This window comes from Carassius carassius, chromosome 26 (assembly GCF_963082965.1).
Source record: "Carassius carassius chromosome 26, fCarCar2.1, whole genome shotgun sequence".
Lineage (NCBI taxonomy): Eukaryota > Metazoa > Chordata > Actinopteri > Cypriniformes > Cyprinidae > Carassius > Carassius carassius.
The window spans coordinates 9,657,411-9,677,744 of NC_081780.1; the positions used below are offsets into that span (position 1 = coordinate 9,657,411).

The following is a 20,334-nucleotide window of genomic DNA, read 5'->3' on the forward strand; positions in this document are numbered from 1 at the left end:
ATGTTGGAATGATGTTCACCTCTGCACCTCCTCCCAAAGGGTGTTTCCAGACCTGACCAATCAAATCCACTTACAAACCCACGTAATAGAAAAGCTTCAGAAGAAGAGGCTGCTGCTGCAGTTTGGAAAGGCTGTGGACGTGTGTGGACTAACAAGTGCTCTATATTAGGTCTAATAAAGTGCTTTATATTAAAAGTCACCATGACATTTGTAACTCTTAATAATGGAGCTAAAATGCCAATTTTTGGACTGGGAACATGGAGGGTGAGTATTCACAATTCTTTTTTTTTTTTCTTCCTTGTACAGTACAGTTTCATTCTGGATGGTTTCATTCATAGCATTTGTGTTTTCTTCCGTTGTTTATTGTAGTTTGCCAATTGAACACTGGAAATAGTTCTATTACATATTAATTATTTTCACGTTTTATGTTTCATTTTTGAGATTTTAGCATATTTGCAATGTAGCCTACATTACATTAGATTTAATAGAAACATTCTGAAACCTGCTCCAGTCTGCTCCAGGTGAGGTCACAGAGGCTGTAAAGACAGCCATCCTGGCCGGGTACCGCCACATCGATGGGGCTCATGTGTATGAAAATGAGAATGAAGTCGGGGACGGAGTCAATGCTATGATTAACCAAGGAGTGGTGAAGAGAGAGGAACTATTCATAGTCAGCAAGGTTGAAGCACATCTAAAAATTAGTATCTGAGGCACATGACAGGAGTCAAGGTCTCACAAGACCAATCATGTGCCTCACACAAAATCAAACCATGTCACAGATCATGCACAAGGCATTTGTATAACATGTATTATTGTGTGTTATAATCCACTGTTACGTCATGCTTTGATTACTGAAATATATTTCATGGTTTAACAGTTAAACATGTAGAAAAATGCTCAAGTACATTATTTGAAAGGAACTTTGGCCATTAACTAAATCCTGCATTTTTTACAGCTTTGGTGCACTTACCATGAAAAACACTTGGTAAGAGGAGCCTGTGAAACGACCCTAAGTGACCTAAAACTGGACTATGTTGATCTCTACCTAATGCACTTTCCCATGGGCACTAAGGTAGTACTAATAAGTATATAACTAATGATAAAATAAGAATTGCTTGTTTTTTCTGTGCATAATTAATGCGGATTTAATTCGTCAGCCTGGAAAAGAGTTGTTCCCAGTCGATAAGGATGGCCACGTAATTCCAGACAACAGCAACTTTCTAGAAACATGGGAGGTAATACATTAGAGTTTTGTGTTACTCGCATTTGATAGCTGATAAAAGAATTGCTGTAATGTCTTCTCACAAAGGCAATGGAGGAGTTAGTGGATGCTGGGTTGGTCAAGGCCATTGGTGTCTCCAACTTCAACCGGGATCAGATTGAGAGAATCCTCAATAAACCAGGACTCAAGTACAAACCTGCCAACAATCAGGTATTGTGTTGTTGGCAGTAAATCTGAAGAACTTAAAACGGATTAAGACTTTGTGGTTTACCGGTGCCAAAATCTTTCCAATAACTGCTTTTCACCTCCAGATTGAGTGCCATCCATATCTGACTCAGGAGAAGCTGATTAACTATTGTCAGTCCAAAGGCATCACAGTCACTGCATACAGTCCTCTGGGTTCCCCAACCAGACCATGGTATGTACTCTCATTCATTAGTTAATTAATAGTGAGATGGCTATACATTACTTCATGTAGATTTGACTTCCTTTAGGGCACAGGCAGGTGAGCCATCACTGTTGGAGGACCCAAAGATCAAGGCCATTGCAGATAAGCATGGTAAAACCACAGCACAGGTAGGTGTAAACTTGCATTTTTTATTAGTTATGAAATGCTGACTAAATTCACGTATCCATCAGCTTTGAAGTACAATGTTTTAATGTAAATTGACCCTTGCTAATATTTGCATTATTACAAATGCCTTCATTATATGACATTATATGCTAAGCAAGGAGCGTTCTTTCCAGGTTCTAATCCGCTTCCACATGCAGAGGAATGTTGTGGTCATTCCCAAATCTGTAACCCCTAAGAGAATCAAAGAGAATTTCAAGGTATTTCCATTTGAATTAAACCATGTTCTACATGTTACAGAAGTACACCAGATATAAAAGAATAACCCAATCAGATTTTGTAAATGGTCAACATATACTTTTGTCCCTACAGGTCTTTGATTTTGAACTGAGTAAGGACGAGATGAACACCATACTGAGTTTCAATAGAAACTGGAGAGCTTTTATGCTGGAATGGTGAGTCATCGTTATGCATATTGCAGTGGACTTTGTATCCATTTGTGTAGTATTAGGTCTCTAGAAGTTTTTACTTATGGCCTCCTTTTCCTTATTATTGCAGGGCTTCCAAGCATAAGGATTATCCATTGAATGCAGAATACTAAAGTGGTATTAATCCTGTTTCTAACTGCATCAGGGATAAATGAAGTATGTCAGTAATCTGCATGAAAGACATGAGCAAAACCACATTATCAACATTTATGCAAGTGTAATACTGTCATTTGAGGGTAAGTGTGGTTAATTTTAAGGAAATTCTCAAGTGAGCAGTTCAAGACACGAGAAACACATTTACAAACATATGCAGAGAGCTGTTGCAGAACTTTATTTGGATTTTTAAAAGCATACATCAATATACAGTATGTAAACAAGAGCTGCACTTGTGAACTGGAAGTGCTTCTATTGACTTTTTATGAAAATGAGTGTATTAATATTAAAAGAAATTGTATTCAAAGGACCAATACTTTCTCATGTTATCTGCCTAATTGTGCAAAGTGAGTGACATTGTTAAAAAAGAAAAACAGTTACTAGTATCTTCTTAGACTTTCTTATAATTCATTTGTGTTGTTTTATCATAATACATTTAATGCAAGTGTTTTTACATTTGTACTATAGTAATAGCTTAAAATTGTCATAGCATTAACAAATATAACTTTATGGGCAAAGAAAGAAAATTAATTTGAAGTTTATTGGCTGCTATAATAAGGCTTGCATTAAATTCCAAGCCTGCAAATCACATAAAACAGTGGCTCTGTTAGGAAGTTTCTCAGTAACTGGAAGATTCGTAAAGCAAAATGAAGAGATTTTCACATGACTCACTAATGTTTTGCTTAAACAACATGTTCCAAGAGTTCTTCTTTTAATACTCAGCATTAAATGGGTAGTCTTTGTGCTTCACACCCCTGCGTTGACAGAAAAACGCATTGTTAAATGATGAATAAATTACACAAAAATATTTTTTCCCTTTTCATATATGTGACCCTGGACCCCAAAAACCAGTATTAAATCGCTGGGGTATATTTGTAGCAATAGCAAAAAATACATTGTATAGGGCAAAATTATAGATTTTTCTTTTATATAAATAAATAATTAGGATATTAAGTAAAGATCATTTTCAATGAAGATATTTTGTAAATTTTCATAAATATAGCTATTTCTAGTAAACTAGATGACTGCAAATTTCAAGACTTATTTAGGACAAAGTAATGTAAATTGAAGGAATAAATTGAATGGAATACAATTATGGACTCTGAATGTAAATGCCTTGTATTAACAAACCTTCAAAGAATGTAACAATCAAGAGATCACCGTTCTATTTTGATTCATTTTACAAAAAAAGAAAAAAAACTCTTGAAAACCTCTGCTCTCAACCACTAGAATATGTAAATAACTTTTTTTAGACTTGCTTGATGAGATCAAAATGTAGCAAGTTTTTGATTAAAACAATATCTGCCAATGAGTTTTGAAAAACCTACTTAATTATCTCAAATGGAAAACAAGTAAAAAAAAATGTTTTTTTAATTTAATTTTGTTACATTTCTCAGAAAACAAGACAATATATCTTTAATTTGCACCTCAAGTACGGTAAATGCATCTTAATTAAGAATATTTAGATATTTGTATTGGAAAACAAAACAACAGTACTGAAAATATTCACCTTTTGCAGAGCATGCAACATTTAATGTCATGACATTTAATTTCCATGACATTTCTAAAATTACATGATGACCATAACCTGGGAACCCTGTGAAACATACTCACCATTGCATTGGACAAGCCCTGAAGTTCTTGTTGAAGCCCAAAATGGTCTTCATGTCCTCCTGACTCAACTCAAAATCAAAGACCTTTTGGTGTAAAAAAAATATAAAAAAGTAAAAAAATCAAAATCAATAATAATAATAATAATAATTCAGCATATTGATACAGTACTAGCAACACTATGATTCCAAGACCTTAATGAGGATGTGATTTCTGAAGATGAACTTACTTGAAAGTTCTCTTGAATCCGCTTAGGTGTGATGGACTTGGGGATGACGATCACATTCCTCTGAATGTGGAAGCGGATGAGGACCTGTGCATGGATGTCAAAGAAATATTATTCTATAAGTCAAGAACAAGCTTTGACATAAGTAGGATGGAGGTCTCCTCACCTGGGCGGTAGTCTTTTTGTGCTTCTCTGCAATGGCCTTGATTTTTGGGTCATCAAGCAGTGAGGGATCTTCAGGTTTACCCCTAAGTTTGAGAGAAAGCTCAAAGGTTATTCACAGAAAACATATATAAACTGCACATTGAACCCTCATAGCAAAAAAATGACACAGCTTCAGTATCTGGGAACTTCGGCCTACCAAGGTCTGTCTGGAGAACCCAGAGGACTGTATGCAGTGACTGTGATGCCTTTGGACTGACAATAGTTAATCAGCTTCTCCTGAGTCAGATAGGGGTGGCACTCGATCTGGAGAAGAAAAATAAAGTATAAAAAAAACAGGATTTTGATAATCACTAACTAATGTAATCAATCAGTGTCCCACGATTTATCAGAAATCATTCTAATAAGCTGATTTGATGCTAATGAAACATTTCTTATTACTAACAAAATTAAAAACGGTTGTTCTGATTACCTTTAAAAAAAAAATGAATTGATACAAATGCAGTTTTTTTACTTAGATATTCGAGATTATTCATACATGAAACAAAACATTACTGCACTCCCTATAACAAAATCTCCCTTAAAACAAGCATTAGGCCTGCGGACTAAAAGTTAAGCCTATATCTAGACAAATAACTGTGCCTGTTCTTGACAAGTAGCCGGAGATTAAAGGAGCATTGGATTACACAGTTGCTGTAGGCGAAATGCTGGTCATTAGATCAGTGTTGGGGAGTAACTAGTTACATGTAACGGCGTTACTTAATTTAATTACAAAATTATTGTAACTGTAATTAGTTACAGTTACTACGAAAAAATGAGTAATTAAATTACAGTTACTTATGAAATTTTTAACGATTACAAAGGGGATTACATTTGAATATTTACACACATCCACATACAGATTTAACTGATTTCTTTCCCAAATTGCGCTGACTATTCTGAGACATACCGCCCTAATAATTTCCGGGATGCGGAAATACAGTCTGTAGAATCCAGTCATAAAAACGGAATGCCTAACGCGGACAGAATATGCCACATTTTGGATGACTAAATCAAAAGTAGGTCAGTACACTTGAATCAAAACATGACATCGACTAGTGTCTGTGAATATTAAGCCCCAAAAATGCAATAGCCTATATGCACATTCTGCCTGTCTGTGGAAATCAGGCGCGGACTGGACACTGGGAGAACCGGGACAATTCCCAGTGGCCTGGCAGCCGATTTTGCCCCACTATTTAATATCATTATTGTATAATTGCCTGCCGAATGTACTAAAGCGATCATTTGCGAATCCGCCATTTGATAATTAAATCTCTAGTAAGTCATGAAGTGTTAGTCATGACTCGCGCGCTCTCCGCGCCTACGCCAAACGGTTTGGATCAGACTCCGAGTAATCAATGCGAGAGAGAGAGTGGACTGTGGAAGCGCACAGCTGGAGCAGAGAAGCAGAACTACTGTTCAGGGTTTCAGGTCAGTTTCATCTGTAAAGATGCTTTTTTGTCTTTGTTTTTTTATTTATTTAATCAAGCAGCAGCACGTTGCTCACCAGACATCACTCAAAATACTATATAAAGGACATCATTATTATCAATTGTAATGTTACAGTAGGAATTTATCTGAAAAAAATTCCGCTTTTTTTATAGGTTTAGGGGGAGCTACGACAGACAACAACACAACCCTTACGAAAATTTACATTTTAATATTTAACTATAAATCCAGAGAAAATGGTTACTATTGTTTAAATGTGGTAACCAAAAATGTAAAATTATTTTACAAATGTATTTATTTAAAAATAAATACAAATCCATTTGCAAAAAAACAAAAACAAAACAAGGTTATTTTACTTTTATATAGGCTAATAAAAGCAAGGTTAATTTTTGTAAGGGAAAAACATGACTCGTGTACAGTATTAGGATTTTTCTATAAAGATATTGTAGTATTGTAGAGTATTGTATTGTAAAGTATAGTTTTGTTCAATCTTGAGTATTAAAGTCACGAGAGAGATGCATAACAGGGCAAAATAAAGAGACTGAAGAGAAAAATGGAAGTGAAGGTGCAGTTCAGGAGAGAACTTTTAATTATTTTGCATGTCCCCAAATTAAAGATTTAAACCTTTTTTATGTCAGGTCCATACAAAAAAATAGTTTTGTCCATTAATTTGTTTGTATGAGTTTGAATTTTCCAGTCTGAATTTTTTTCCCAGTCCGCCCCTCCTGTAAATTAATGGCAAAGACATGGTTTCATTTACTACACATAGGACTGAAGCTCGCAGTGTTTTCAACCTCTGCCATCTCAATATAGGAGTACACGAGCACATAATTTCTAGAACTGCTTTGTGTCACTTAATGTGCTTTTTACTTATTTTGAGAAAACTATCATCATATACAGAGACAGCAGTTTAAAAAAAACACCAATGTTTCAGGAGTTTAGTACACAGAATACGTCACATGCTTATTAGATAACTGTATTTAAGTTGATGTATATGCTTTTATTTATTATTCTTTAATTTTCACAAATTTAGAAAAGTAATCAAAAAGTACTCAAAAGTAATTAGTTACATTACTTTAATAAAGTAATTGAAAAAGTTACACTACTATTACATTTTAAACAGGGTAACTTGTAATCTGTAACCTATTACATTTCCAAAGTAACCTTCCCAACACTGCATTAGATACATAGTGATCTTTCTCTGTCCGTCTGTAATTGTGTTTAAAGAGAATATTGTACCGACCTGATTGTTGGTAGGTTTGTACTTGAGTCCTGGTTTATTCAGGATGGCTTCAATTTGTTCTTGATTAAAGTTGGAGATGCCAATGGCCTTGACCAGCCCAGCATCCACTAACTCCTCCATAGCCTAACAAACATTGCTATAATTACACTTAATTAAATACAGCTAAAACAATAACTGGAATTGGAATAAAAGCTGTTATGAATGCAGAAATATGTAAAACAGATGAGTTTGTTAAAAAGGAATGTGAATGTTTACAAATCAAATCCATGTCCTCATACCTCCCAGGTGTCCAAGAAATTGGTGTCATCACCAATGGTTAACCCTTCACTGTCCAGTGGGAACTGATCTGGCCCTGACTGAAAAGCAATGATGAATGTATTTCTGAATATTGTTACAGTGAAAATTTAGCTTTTCATTGTGAAGATCAACAATAAATACTAGAAATAAATGACAGACAGGAAGGCGTTTCATATGGAATTTCTCAAAACTTTTTAATATATCACCTTAAAGCCCATTGGCCAGTGAACCAGGTAAAGATCCAGGTAGTCCAGCTTCAGGTCACTTAAAGTCTTCTGGCAGGCTCCTTTCACTAAGGCCTTCTCGTGAAAGGTGCACCAGAGCTGTGAAACAAAATGACATGCAATGAATTCGTCTTTCCTTCATCTCAAAGCTACTAAATCAGCACATGACCTTCCATTACATTAAAACAAAAAAAAACAATTCTTGAGATAAATGATGCAAGCTGGCATACCTTGCTGACCACAAAAAGTTCTTCTCTTTTAACCACACCATCTTTTATCATGGCCTGAATTCCCTCTCCGACCTCGGTTTCATTGTTGTAGACGGCGGCACCATCGATGTGTCTGTACCCTGCAGAGATGGCTGCCTTCACAGCCTCTGCCACTTTACCTGGAGGAGACTGGGAAGACAACGACAGAATATAATCACCAAAAAGGAAAGGAAAAAAATTGAGTGGAAAGGAAAGGAAATATAAATGATATGGGAAAGGAAAAAAAGAAAAATTAAATGGAAGGAAAAGCAAAAACAAATAACTGCACAATGTAAACTGTTTTTATTTTTTCCCCCAAATATGATTCTGCATATGGAGAATAGCAACAATGTTCTTTCCTCATTAGTCACTTTAGTATAAATTTACCTCTCAGTATCACATATTATCTATCAAACAAAGCACGTACTGAATGTTATCAGTTAACAGCCACAAAAAAGAATGATAAGAGGTAAAACTGCTTACTCACTTATGACCAAACTACTTTCTCTAGACACAGGCATTCATATTTTGAGAATTGCTCAATATAGTTTATTTGTCATCATTACAAACCGTCTCTGGAACTTATCTCTTCTGAACTAACGTTACGCCCTGTAAGATTCATTTAGCACTTTTTGCTAACTCATTATTACGGTGCAACATAAACATATTATTTTAAAAGTGTATTATATATTCTATTCTAATTATATTTCAATACTGCATGCAAAAAAAAACTTTTGGGCGTGAATTCCACATGCAACGTGCCAGCTGAATGAATGCACTTGTGTAATCTGCCACGATCACTCAGGGTGCTTTCACACTTGGTTCACTTGCCTGGTCCGAACCAGAGTTCGGTTGCTCCCACCTCCCCCTGCCCCCGCTGGACTGTGTTCATATTATAATATTTGAGTCCGAACAGCGGTTTGCTTGCGTCATCAAGCCAGCAGCTGTTTACCCCGTTGCTTGGTAACGACAGCGCAGGAGAAGGCGGCAAATGCAACGAGGCTGACTCCAGCTCCTTATTCGCCAGCTCCTTATTCGCCGAACTATCCGTTCCACCTTAAAAATTTCGGGTGGTTGTTAATCCTTCCCCCTCAGTGCTATTGGTTGTATTTTTTAAAGGAACAGTTGCACAAAAATGGCATGCTCCAGATAACAGTTAATAATGAAAGGAAAAAATACATAGTTCTGTAAAAATGTATTGTATGTTTCAATAAATGATTCACGTGACTAATTCAGGCAGAGTTCTTTTTTTATTTAAACTCCATGCATTACACAATGTCTTTTTCAACATACCCTGTATGAATGGAACACGATAATATTGTTTGCAGCTGTGATGTAATGGTTTTGTCATTTCAGATCTTTATTAAAATGTATCCATTACTGTAAAAGATTTTAAAAACATACATTATTTAACTGTCGCACAAAATCTTGTTTTACTGCAATTTCTGTTGAAGAAACATGTGCCCTAGTCAACTGTATTCTGACAAAGCAGAGTGGGCATGTCATCATTTTGTTATTTCAAAGGTTCTCTGACATTTTCTGATGTTTTATTATGGAAATATGACCCAGACAAAATGCCCTCCAAAGCATCTGTATATGCCGAAAAAGCACATTGGGCATGTCATCATTTTCTTATTTCAAAGGTTCTCAAAAAAAGGAGCAAGTAGAGGGCAGGAGTAATTCACTTTCTAACGAAATCCTGCATTCGAACATTTTCTGATGTGTTATTATGGAAATATGACCCAGAGGAAATGCCCTCCAAAGCATCTGTATATGCCGAAAAAGCACATTGGGCATGTCATCATTTTCTTATTTCAAAGGTTCTCAAAAAAAGGAGCACGTAGAGGGCAGGAGTAATTTACTCTCTAACGAAATCCTGCATTAGAACATTTTCTGATGTGTTATTATGGAAATATGACCCAGAGAATATGCCCTCAATAGTAACTTTATGTACTGAAAAAGCATATTGGACATGTCATCATTCTTCTATTTTAAAGGTTCTCAAAAAAAGGAGCACGTAGAGGGCAAGAGTAATTCACTGTCTAACAAAATCCTGCATTAGAACATTTTCTGATGTTTTATTATGGACATATGACCCAGAGAATATGCCCTCAATAGCAACTTTATGTGACGAAACAGCATATTGGGCATGTCATCATTTTCTTTTTTCAAAGGTTCTCAAAAAAAGGAGCAAATTGAAGGCAATAGTAATTCACTCTCTAACAAAATCCTGCATTAGAAAATTTTCTGATGTGTTATGGAAATATAACCCAGAGGAAATGCCCTCCAAAGCATCTGTATATGCCGAAAAAGCACATTGGGCATGTCATCATTTTCTTATTTCAAAGGTTCTCAAAAAAAGGAGCACGTAGAGGGCAGGAGTAATTCACTCTCTAACGAAATTCTGCATTAGAACATTTTCTGATGTGTTATTATGGAAATATGACCCAGACGAAATGCCCTCCAAAGCATCTGTATATGCCGAAAAAGCACATTGGGCATGTCATCATTTTCTTATTTCAAAGGTTCTCAAAAAAAGGAGCACGTAGAGGGCAGGAGTAATTCACTCTCTAACGAAATTCTGCATTTGAACATTTTCTGATGTGTTATTATGGAAATATGACCCAGAGAATATGCCCTCAATAGTAACTTTATGTGACGAAACAGCATATTGGGCATGTCATCATTCTTCTATTTTAAAGGTTCTCAAAAAAAGGAGCACGTAGAGGGCAAGAGTAATTCACTGTCTAACAAAATCCTGCATTAGAACATTTTCTGATGTGTTATTATGGAAATATGACCCAGAGGAAATGCCCTCCAAAGCATCTGTATATGCCAAAAAAGCACATTGGGCATGTCATCATTTTCTTATTTCAAAGGTTCTCAAAAAAAGGAGCACGTAGAGGGCAGGAGTAATTTACTCTCTAACAAAATCCTGCATTAGAACATTTTCTGATGTGTTATTATGGAAATATGACCCAGAGAATATGCCCTCAATAGTAACTTTATGTACTGAAAAAGCATATTGGGCATGTCATCATTCTTCTGTTTTAAAGGTTCTCAAAAAAAGGAGCACGTAGAGGGCAAGAGTACGTCACTGTCTAACAAAATCCTGCATTAGAACATTTTCTGATGTTTTATTATGGACATATGACCCAGAGAATATGCCCTCAATAGCAACTATATGTGCCGAAACAGCATATTGGGCATGTCATCATTTTCTTTTTTCAAAGGTTCTCAAAAAAAGGAGCACATTGAAGGCAATAGTAATTCACTCTCTAACAAAATCCTGCATTAGAACATTTTCTGATGTGTTATTATGGAAATATGACCCAGACGAAATGCCCTCCAAAGCATCTGTATATGCCGAAAAAGCACATTGGGCATGTCATCATTTTCTTATTTCAAAGGTTATCAAAAAAAGGAGCACATTGAAGGCAATAGTAATTCACTCTCTAACGAAATCCTGCATTAGAACATTTTCTGATGTGTTATTATGGAAATATGACCCAGACGAAATGCCCTCCAAAGCATCTGTATATGCCGAAAAAGCACATTGGACATGTCATCATTTTCTTATTTCAAAGGTTCTCAAAAAAGGAGCATGTAGAGGGCAAGAGTAATTCACTGTCTAATAAAAAATCCTGCATTAGAACATTTTCTGATGTTTTATTATGGACATATGACCCAGAGAAAATGCCCTCAATAGCAACTTTATGTGCCGAAACAGCATATTGGGCATGTCATCATTTTCTTTTTTCAAAGGTTCTCAAAAAAAGGAGTACGTAGAGGGCAAGAGTAATTTACTGTCTAACAAAATCCTGCATTAGAACATTTTCTGATGTGTTATTCTTGAAATATGCTACCCAGAACTTGCCTCACCATTTAACTTTATGTGCCGAAAAAGCATATTGGTCATGTCATCATTTTCTTGTTTCAAATGTTCTCAAAAAAAGGAGCACGTAGAGGGCAAGAGTAATTCACTGTCTAACAAAATCCTGCATTAGAATATTTTCTGATGTTTTATTATGGACATATGACCCAGAGAATATGCCCTCAATAGCAACTTTATGTGACGAAACAGCATATTGGGCATGTCATCATTTTCTTTTTTCAAAGGTTCTCAAAAAAAGGAGCACATTGAAGGCAATAGTAATTCACTCTCTAACAAAATCCTGCATTAGAACATTTTCTGATGTGTTATTATGGAAATATAACCCAGAGGAAATGCCCTCCAAAGCATCTGTATATGCCGAAAAAGCACATTGAGCATGTCATCATTTTCTTATTTCAAAGGTTCTCAAAAAAAGGAGCACGTAGAGGGCAGGAGTAATTCACTCTCTAACGAAATTCTGCATTAGAACATTTTCTGATGTGTTATTCTTGAAATATGGTACCCAGAACTTGCCTCACCATGCAACTTTATGTGCCGAAAAAGCATATTGGGCATGTCATCATTTTCTTGTTTCAAAGGTTCTCAAAAAAAGGAGCACGTAGAGGGCAGGAGTAATTCACTCTCTAACGAAATCCTGCATTATAACATTTTCTGATGTGTTATTATGGACATATGACCCAGAGAATATGCCCTCAATAGCAACTTTATGTGACGAAACAGCATATTGGGCATGTCATCATTCTTCTATTTTAAAGGTTCTCAAAAAAAGGAGCACGTAGAGGGCAAGAGTAATTCACTGTCTAACAAAATCCTGCATTAGAACATTTTCTGATGTTTTATTATGGACATATGACCCAGAGAATATGCCCTCAATAGCAACTTTATGTGACGAAACAGCATATTGGGCATGTCATCATTTTCTTTTTTCAAAGGTTCTCAAAAAAAGGAGCAAATTGAAGGCAATAGTAATTCACTCTCTAACAAAATCCTGCATTAGAACATTTTCTGATGTGTTATGGAAATATAACCCAGAGGAAATGCCCTCCAAAGCATCTGTATATGCCGAAAAAGCACATTGGGCATGTCATCATTTTCTTATTTCAAAGGTTCTCAAAAAAAGGAGCACGTAGAGGGCAGGAGTAATTCACTCTCTAACGAAATTCTGCATTAGAACATTTTCTGATGTGTTATTATGGACATATGACCCAGACGAAATGCCCTCCAAAGCATCTGTATATGCCGAAAAAGCACATTGGGCATGTCATCATTTTCTTATTTCAAAGGTTCTCAAAAAAAGGAGCACGTAGAGGGCAGGAGTAATTCACTCTCTAACGAAATTCTGCATTAGAACATTTTCTGATGTGTTATTATGGAAATATGACCCAGAGAATATGCCCTCAATAGTAACTTTATGTGACGAAACAGCATATTGGGCATGTCATCATTCTTCTATTTTAAAGGTTCTCAAAAAAAGGAGCACGTAGAGGGCAAGAGTAATTCACTGTCTAACAAAATCCTGCATTAGAACATTTTCTGATGTTTTATTATGGACATATGACCCAGAGAATATGCCCTCAATAGCAAGTTTATGTGACGAAACAGCATATTGGGCATGTCATCATTTTCTTTTTTCAAAGGTTCTCAAAAAAAGGAGCACATTGAAGGCAATAGTAATTCACTCTCTAACGAAATCCTGCATTAGAACATTTTCTGATGTGTTATTATGGAAATATGACCCAGAGGAAATGCCCTCCAAAGCATCTGTATATGCCAAAAAAGCACATTGGGCATGTCATCATTTTCTTATTTCAAAGGTTCTCAAAAAAAGGAGCACGTAGAGGGCAGGAGTAATTTACTCTCTAACAAAATCCTGCATTAGAACATTTTCTGATGTGTTATTATGGAAATATGACCCAGAGAATATGCCCTCAATAGTAACTTTATGTACTGAAAAAGCATATTGGGCATGTCATCATTCTTCTGTTTTAAAGGTTCTCAAAAAAAGGAGCACGTAGAGGGCAAGAGTACGTCACTGTCTAACAAAATCCTGCATTAGAACATTTTCTGATGTTTTATTATGGACATATGACCCAGAGAATATGCCCTCAATAGCAACTATATGTGCCGAAACAGCATATTGGGCATGTCATCATTTTCTTTTTTCAAAGGTTCTCAAAAAAAGGAGCACATTGAAGGCAATAGTAATTCACTCTCTAACAAAATCCTGCATTAGAACATTTTCTGATGTGTTATTATGGAAATATGACCCAGACGAAATGCCCTCCAAAGCATCTGTATATGCCGAAAAAGCACATTGGGCATGTCATCATTTTCTTATTTCAAAGGTTATCAAAAAAAGGAGCACATTGAAGGCAATAGTAATTCACTCTCTAACGAAATCCTGCATTAGAACATTTTCTGATGTGTTATTATGGAAATATGACCCAGACGAAATGCCCTCCAAAGCATCTGTATATGCCGAAAAAGCACATTGGACATGTCATCATTTTCTTATTTCAAAGGTTCTCAAAAAAGGAGCATGTAGAGGGCAAGAGTAATTCACTGTCTAATAAAAAATCCTGCATTAGAACATTTTCTGATGTTTTATTATGGACATATGACCCAGAGAAAATGCCCTCAATAGCAACTTTATGTGCCGAAAAGCATATTGGGCATGTCATCATTTTCTTTTTTCAAAGGTTCTCAAAAAAAGGAGTACGTAGAGGGCAAGAGTAATTTACTGTCTAACAAAATCCTGCATTAGAACATTTTCTGATGTGCTATTCTTGAAATATGCTACCCAAAACTTGCCTCACCATTTAACTTTATGTGCCGAAAAAGCATATTGGTCATGTCATCATTTTCTTGTTTCAAATGTTCTCAAAAAAAGGAGCACGTAGAGGGCAAGAGTAATTCACTGTCTAACAAAATCCTGCATTAGAATATTTTCTGATGTTTTATTATGGACATATGACCCAGAGAATATGCCCTCAATAGCAACTTTATGTGACGAAACAGCATATTGGGCATGTCATCATTTTCTTTTTTCAAAGGTTCTCAAAAAAAGGAGCACATTGAAGGCAATAGTAATTCACTCTCTAACAAAATCCTGCATTAGAACATTTTCTGATGTGTTATTATGGAAATATAACCCAGAGGAAATGCCCTCCAAAGCATCTGTATATGCCGAAAAAGCACATTGAGCATGTCATCATTTTCTTATTTCAAAGGTTCTCAAAAAAAGGAGCACGTAGAGGGCAGGAGTAATTCACTCTCTAACGAAATTCTGCATTAGAACATTTTCTGATGTGTTATTCTTGAAATATGGTACCCAGAACTTGCCTCACCATGCAACTTTATGTGCCGAAAAAGCATATTGGGCATGTCATCATTTTCTTGTTTCAAAGGTTCTCAAAAAAAGGAGCACGTAGAGGGCAGGAGTAATTCACTCTCTAACGAAATCCTGCATTATAACATTTTCTGATGTGTTATTATGGACATATGACCCAGAGAATATGCCCTCAATAGCAATGTGACGAAACAGCATATTGGGCATGTCATCATTCTTCTATTTTAAAGGTTCTCAAAAAAAGGAGCACGTAGAGGGCAAGAGTAATTCACTGTCTAACAAAATCCTGCATTAGAACATTTTCTGATGTTTTATTATGGACATATGACCCAGAGAATATGCCCTCAATAGCAACTTTATGTGACGAAACAGCATATTGGGCATGTCATCATTTTCTTTTTTCAAAGGTTCTCAAAAAAAGGAGCAAATTGAAGGCAATAGTAATTCACTCTCTAACAAAATCCTGCATTAGAACATTTTCTGATGTGTTATGGAAATATAACCCAGAGGAAATGCCCTCCAAAGCATCTGTATATGCCGAAAAAGCACATTGGGCATGTCATCATTTTCTTATTTCAAAGGTTCTCAAAAAAAGGAGCACGTAGAGGGCAGGAGTAATTCACTCTCTAACGAAATTCTGCATTAGAACATTTTCTGATGTGTTATTATGGACATATGACCCAGACGAAATGCCCTCCAAAGCATCTGTATATGCCGAAAAAGCACATTGGGCATGTCATCATTTTCTTATTTCAAAGGTTCTCAAAAAAAGGAGCACGTAGAGGGCAGGAGTAATTCACTCTCTAACGAAATTCTGCATTAGAACATTTTCTGATGTGTTATTATGGAAATATGACCCAGAGAATATGCCCTCAATAGTAACTTTATGTGACGAAACAGCATATTGGGCATGTCATCATTCTTCTATTTTAAAGGTTCTCAAAAAAAGGAGCACGTAGAGGGCAAGAGTAATTCACTGTCTAACAAAATCCTGCATTAGAACATTTTCTGATGTTTTATTATGGACATATGACCCAGAGAATATGCCCTCAATAGCAAGTTTATGTGACGAAACAGCATATTGGGCATGTCATCATTTTCTTTTTTCAAAGGTTCTCAAAAAAAGGAGCACATTGAAGGCAATAGTAATTCACTCTCTAACGAAATCCTGCATTAGAACATTTTCTGATGTGTTATTATGGAAATATGACCCAGAGGAAATGCCCTCCAAAGCATCTGTATATGCCAAAAAAGCACATTGGGCATGTCATCATTTTCTTATTTCAAAGGTTCTCAAAAAAAGGAGCACGTAGAGGGCAGGAGTAATTTACTCTCTAACAAAATCCTGCATTAGAACATTTTCTGATGTGTTATTATGGAAATATGACCCAGAGAATATGCCCTCAATAGTAACTTTATGTACTGAAAAAGCATATTGGGCATGTCATCATTCTTCTGTTTTAAAGGTTCTCAAAAAAAGGAGCACGTAGAGGGCAAGAGTACGTCACTGTCTAACAAAATCCTGCATTAGAACATTTTCTGATGTTTTATTATGGACATATGACCCAGAGAATATGCCCTCAATAGCAACTATATGTGCCGAAACAGCATATTGGGCATGTCATCATTTTCTTTTTTCAAAGGTTCTCAAAAAAAGGAGCACATTGAAGGCAATAGTAATTCACTCTCTAACAAAATCCTGCATTAGAACATTTTCTGATGTGTTATTATGGAAATATGACCCAGACGAAATGCCCTCCAAAGCATCTGTATATGCCGAAAAAGCACATTGGGCATGTCATCATTTTCTTATTTCAAAGGTTATCAAAAAAAGGAGCACATTGAAGGCAATAGTAATTCACTCTCTAACGAAATCCTGCATTAGAACATTTTCTGATGTGTTATTATGGAAATATGACCCAGACGAAATGCCCTCCAAAGCATCTGTATATGCCGAAAAAGCACATTGGGCATGTCATCATTTTCTTATTTCAAAGGTTCTCAAAAAAAGGAGCACGTAGAGGGCAGGAGTAATTCACTCTCTAACGAAACCCTGCATTAGAACATTTTCTGATGTGTTATTATGGAAATATGACCCAGAGAATATGCCCTCAATAGTAACTTTATGTACTGAAAAAGCATATTGGGCATGTCATCATTCTTCTATTATAAAGGTTCTCAAAAAAAGGAGCACGTAGAGGGCAAGAGTAATTCACTGTCTAACAAAATCCTGCATTAGAACATTTTCTGATGTTTTATTATGGACATATGACCCAGAGAATATGCCCTCAATAGCAACTTTATGTGACGAAACAGCATATTGGGCATGTCATCATTTTCTTTTTTCAAAGGTTCTCAAAAAAAGGAGCACATTGAAGGCAATAGTAATTCACTCTCTAACGAAATCCTGCATTAGAACATTTTCCGATGTGTTATTATGGAAATATGACCCAGACGAAATGCCCTCCAAAGCATCTGTATATGCCGAAAAAGCACATTGGACATGTCATCATTTTCTTATTTCAAAGGTTCTCAAAAAAGGAGCATGTAGAGGGCAAGAGTAATTCACTGTCTAATAAAAAATCCTGCATTAGAACATTTTCTGATGTTTTATTATGGACATATGACCCAGAGAAAATGCCCTCAATAGCAACTTTATGTGCCGAAACAGCATATTGGGCATGTCATCATTTTCTTTTTTCAAAGGTTCTCAAAAAAAGGAGTACGTAGAGGGCAAGAGTAATTTACTGTCTAACAAAAATCCTGCATTAGAACATTTTCTGATGTGTTATTCTTGAAATATGCTACCCAGAACTTGCCTCACCATTTAACTTTATGTGCCGAAAAAGCATATTGGTCATGTCATCATTTTCTTGTTTCAAATGTTCTCAAAAAAAGGAGCACGTAGAGGGCAAGAGTAATTCACTGTCTAACAAAATCCTGCATTAGAATATTTTCTGATGTTTTATTATGGACATATGACCCAGAGAATATGCCCTCAATAGCAACTTTATGTGACGAAACAGCATATTGGGCATGTCATCATTTTCTTTTTTCAAAGGTTCTCAAAAAAAGGAGCACATTGAAGGCAATAGTAATTCACTCTCTAACAAAATCCTGCATTAGAACATTTTCTGATGTGTTATTATGGAAATATAACCCAGAGGAAATGCCCTCCAAAGCATCTGTATATGCCGAAAAAGCACATTGAGCATGTCATCATTTTCTTATTTCAAAGGTTCTCAAAAAAAGGAGCACGTAGAGGGCAGGAGTAATTCACTCTCTAACGAAATTCTGCATTAGAACATTTTCTGATGTGTTATTCTTGAAATATGGTACCCAGAACTTGCCTCACCATGCAACTTTATGTGCCGAAAAAGCATATTGGGCATGTCATCATTTTCTTGTTTCAAAGGTTCTCAAAAAAAGGAGCACGTAGAGGGCAAGAGTAATTCACTCTCTAACGAAATCATGCATTAGAACATTTTCTGATGTTTTATTATGGATATATGACCCAGAGAAAATGCCCTCAATAGTAACTTTATGTACTGAAAAAGCATATTGGGCATGTCATCATTCTTCTATTTTAAAGGTTCTCAAAAAAAGGAGCACGTAGAGGGCAAGAGTAATTCACTGTCTAACAAAATCCTGCATTAGAACATTTTCTGATGTTTTATTATGGACATATGACCCAGAGAATATGCCCTCCAAAGCAACTTTATGGGCCGAAAAAGCATATTGGGCATGTCATCATTTTCTTGTTTCAAAGGTTCTCAAAAAAAGGAGCACGTAGAGGGCAAGAATAATTCACTCACAAACGAAATCATGCATTAGAACATTTTCTGATGTTTTTGTCATGATTCTGCCTTCTTGTCTCTGATTTTTCCCTAGTCTTGTGGCAGGATCATGACAGGCCCATGTTTTATGTGCAAGCACATGGCCATTTGTTTGGGCCATGTGCTTGCGTTGTCTCGTTCCCTTGCCCCGCCCCCCTTGTTACCCTAGTTTTGTCTTCATTGATTTATCTGTTCCACCTGTTGTGTTCATTAGTAGCCTCCCTTTATAACCTCGTGTGTTTCTCTGTCCCTTTGTCGGTTCATTGTTTAAATATTGTCACGTTGTTTAAGATTGTCTACTGTTGCTACCAGTTGTGATTTTGTCAAGTCTTGTCTAAGTAATTGTTTGATCGTGTTTTAGTCATAGTCTAGTTAAGTGCAGTGTTAGTCTAGTTTTGTCTTCCTTCGTCTGTCTAGCCCTTGTTTTGCCCCCTCGTGGGTTTTGTTTTCCTGTTTTTTGTATAATAAACTGTGTTGCTGTGACTACTGTCTGCATTTGAGTTCATCCCTCCACCACCCACCCTGACAGAATGAACCGACCAAGAAGGAACTCAGCAGACAGGGGGTCCTCCGAACTCCAGCGACAACTGGAGTTCCGCAAGCAGTGCTGGCTGTCCTCCCCTACTGACAAGAAGAGGGTCACCCTCCCTTACTCGTCCGAGGGTGAGTGGATCCTGCAGAACTATGCCCAACTATGGGAGAGTATCTCCCAGGAGGAGCCGCAGGTCTCCCCCTCGAGGTCCCCACCTTCGGCCAAGCTGCCAGTGATCCCAGAGGGTCGTCTCCTGGCCGTTGCAACACTGGGGGATCAGGCACATCCCTCCTCGAGTCCTGAGGCGCCTCCCACGCCTGTTAATCTTCATGGTAAACGAGGGAGACGGACTTCGTGGGATTCTTCGTCGGAGTCATCCTCGGCTGAGTCAGCGCTGTCTGAGACTGCCCATCCAACGCAAGTCACAGATCCCGCTGAGCTTCTCCAACCGGTCACAAGTCCGGCTATGACTACCACACCGCGACCTAAGAGGAAGAGGAGGAGAAAGGGAGCCTCTTGCCCTTCATCTCTGCCGGTCCCAGAGCCCGCTACTGCAAGCGCTCTCCCAGGTGCTGTCCCAGAGCCCGCTATCGTAAGCGCCGTACCCCAGTCGGCTGCCGTGAGCGCCGAACCCCAGTCGGCTGCCGTGTGCGCCGAACCCCAGTCGGCTGCCGTGAGCGCCGAACCCCAGTCGGCTGCCGTGAGCGCCGAACCCCAGTCGGCTGCCGTGAGCGCCGAACCCCAGTCAGCTGCCGTGAGCGCTGTTCCAGAGACTGCTACAGACAACGC

At 37.1% G+C, this 20,334-nt stretch overlaps 2 protein-coding genes across 2 annotated transcripts in view; one reads left to right on the top strand and one right to left on the bottom strand.

Moving 5' to 3' along the window:
• Positions 1-2,744, top strand: akr1b1.1 (aldo-keto reductase family 1, member B1 (aldose reductase), tandem duplicate 1). Its single transcript, XM_059511087.1, has 10 exons — positions 1-264; positions 512-679; positions 956-1,072; positions 1,158-1,235; positions 1,310-1,432; positions 1,534-1,640; positions 1,717-1,798; positions 1,970-2,053; positions 2,166-2,248; positions 2,352-2,744. Exons 1-10 carry the CDS (start codon positions 202-204, stop codon positions 2,392-2,394), a joined length of 948 nt encoding a protein of 315 aa, XP_059367070.1. The 5' UTR covers positions 1-201; the 3' UTR covers positions 2,395-2,744.
• The window catches only part of akr1b1.2 (aldo-keto reductase family 1, member B1 (aldose reductase), tandem duplicate 2), a 26,888-nt gene continuing 9,143 nt past the window's right edge, over positions 2,590-20,334 (bottom strand). The window contains exons 2-10 of the mRNA XM_059511086.1: positions 7,916-8,083; positions 7,668-7,784; positions 7,443-7,520; positions 7,165-7,287; positions 4,633-4,739; positions 4,438-4,519; positions 4,275-4,358; positions 4,049-4,131; positions 2,590-3,189 (exon numbers count right to left, since the gene is read on the bottom strand). Of these exons, the coding sequence (XP_059367069.1) occupies positions 3,147-3,189; positions 4,049-4,131; positions 4,275-4,358; positions 4,438-4,519; positions 4,633-4,739; positions 7,165-7,287; positions 7,443-7,520; positions 7,668-7,784; positions 7,916-8,083 (885 nt within the window). The 3' untranslated portion in view covers positions 2,590-3,146. The remainder of the gene's footprint in view (positions 3,190-4,048; positions 4,132-4,274; positions 4,359-4,437; positions 4,520-4,632; positions 4,740-7,164; positions 7,288-7,442; positions 7,521-7,667; positions 7,785-7,915; positions 8,084-20,334) is intronic.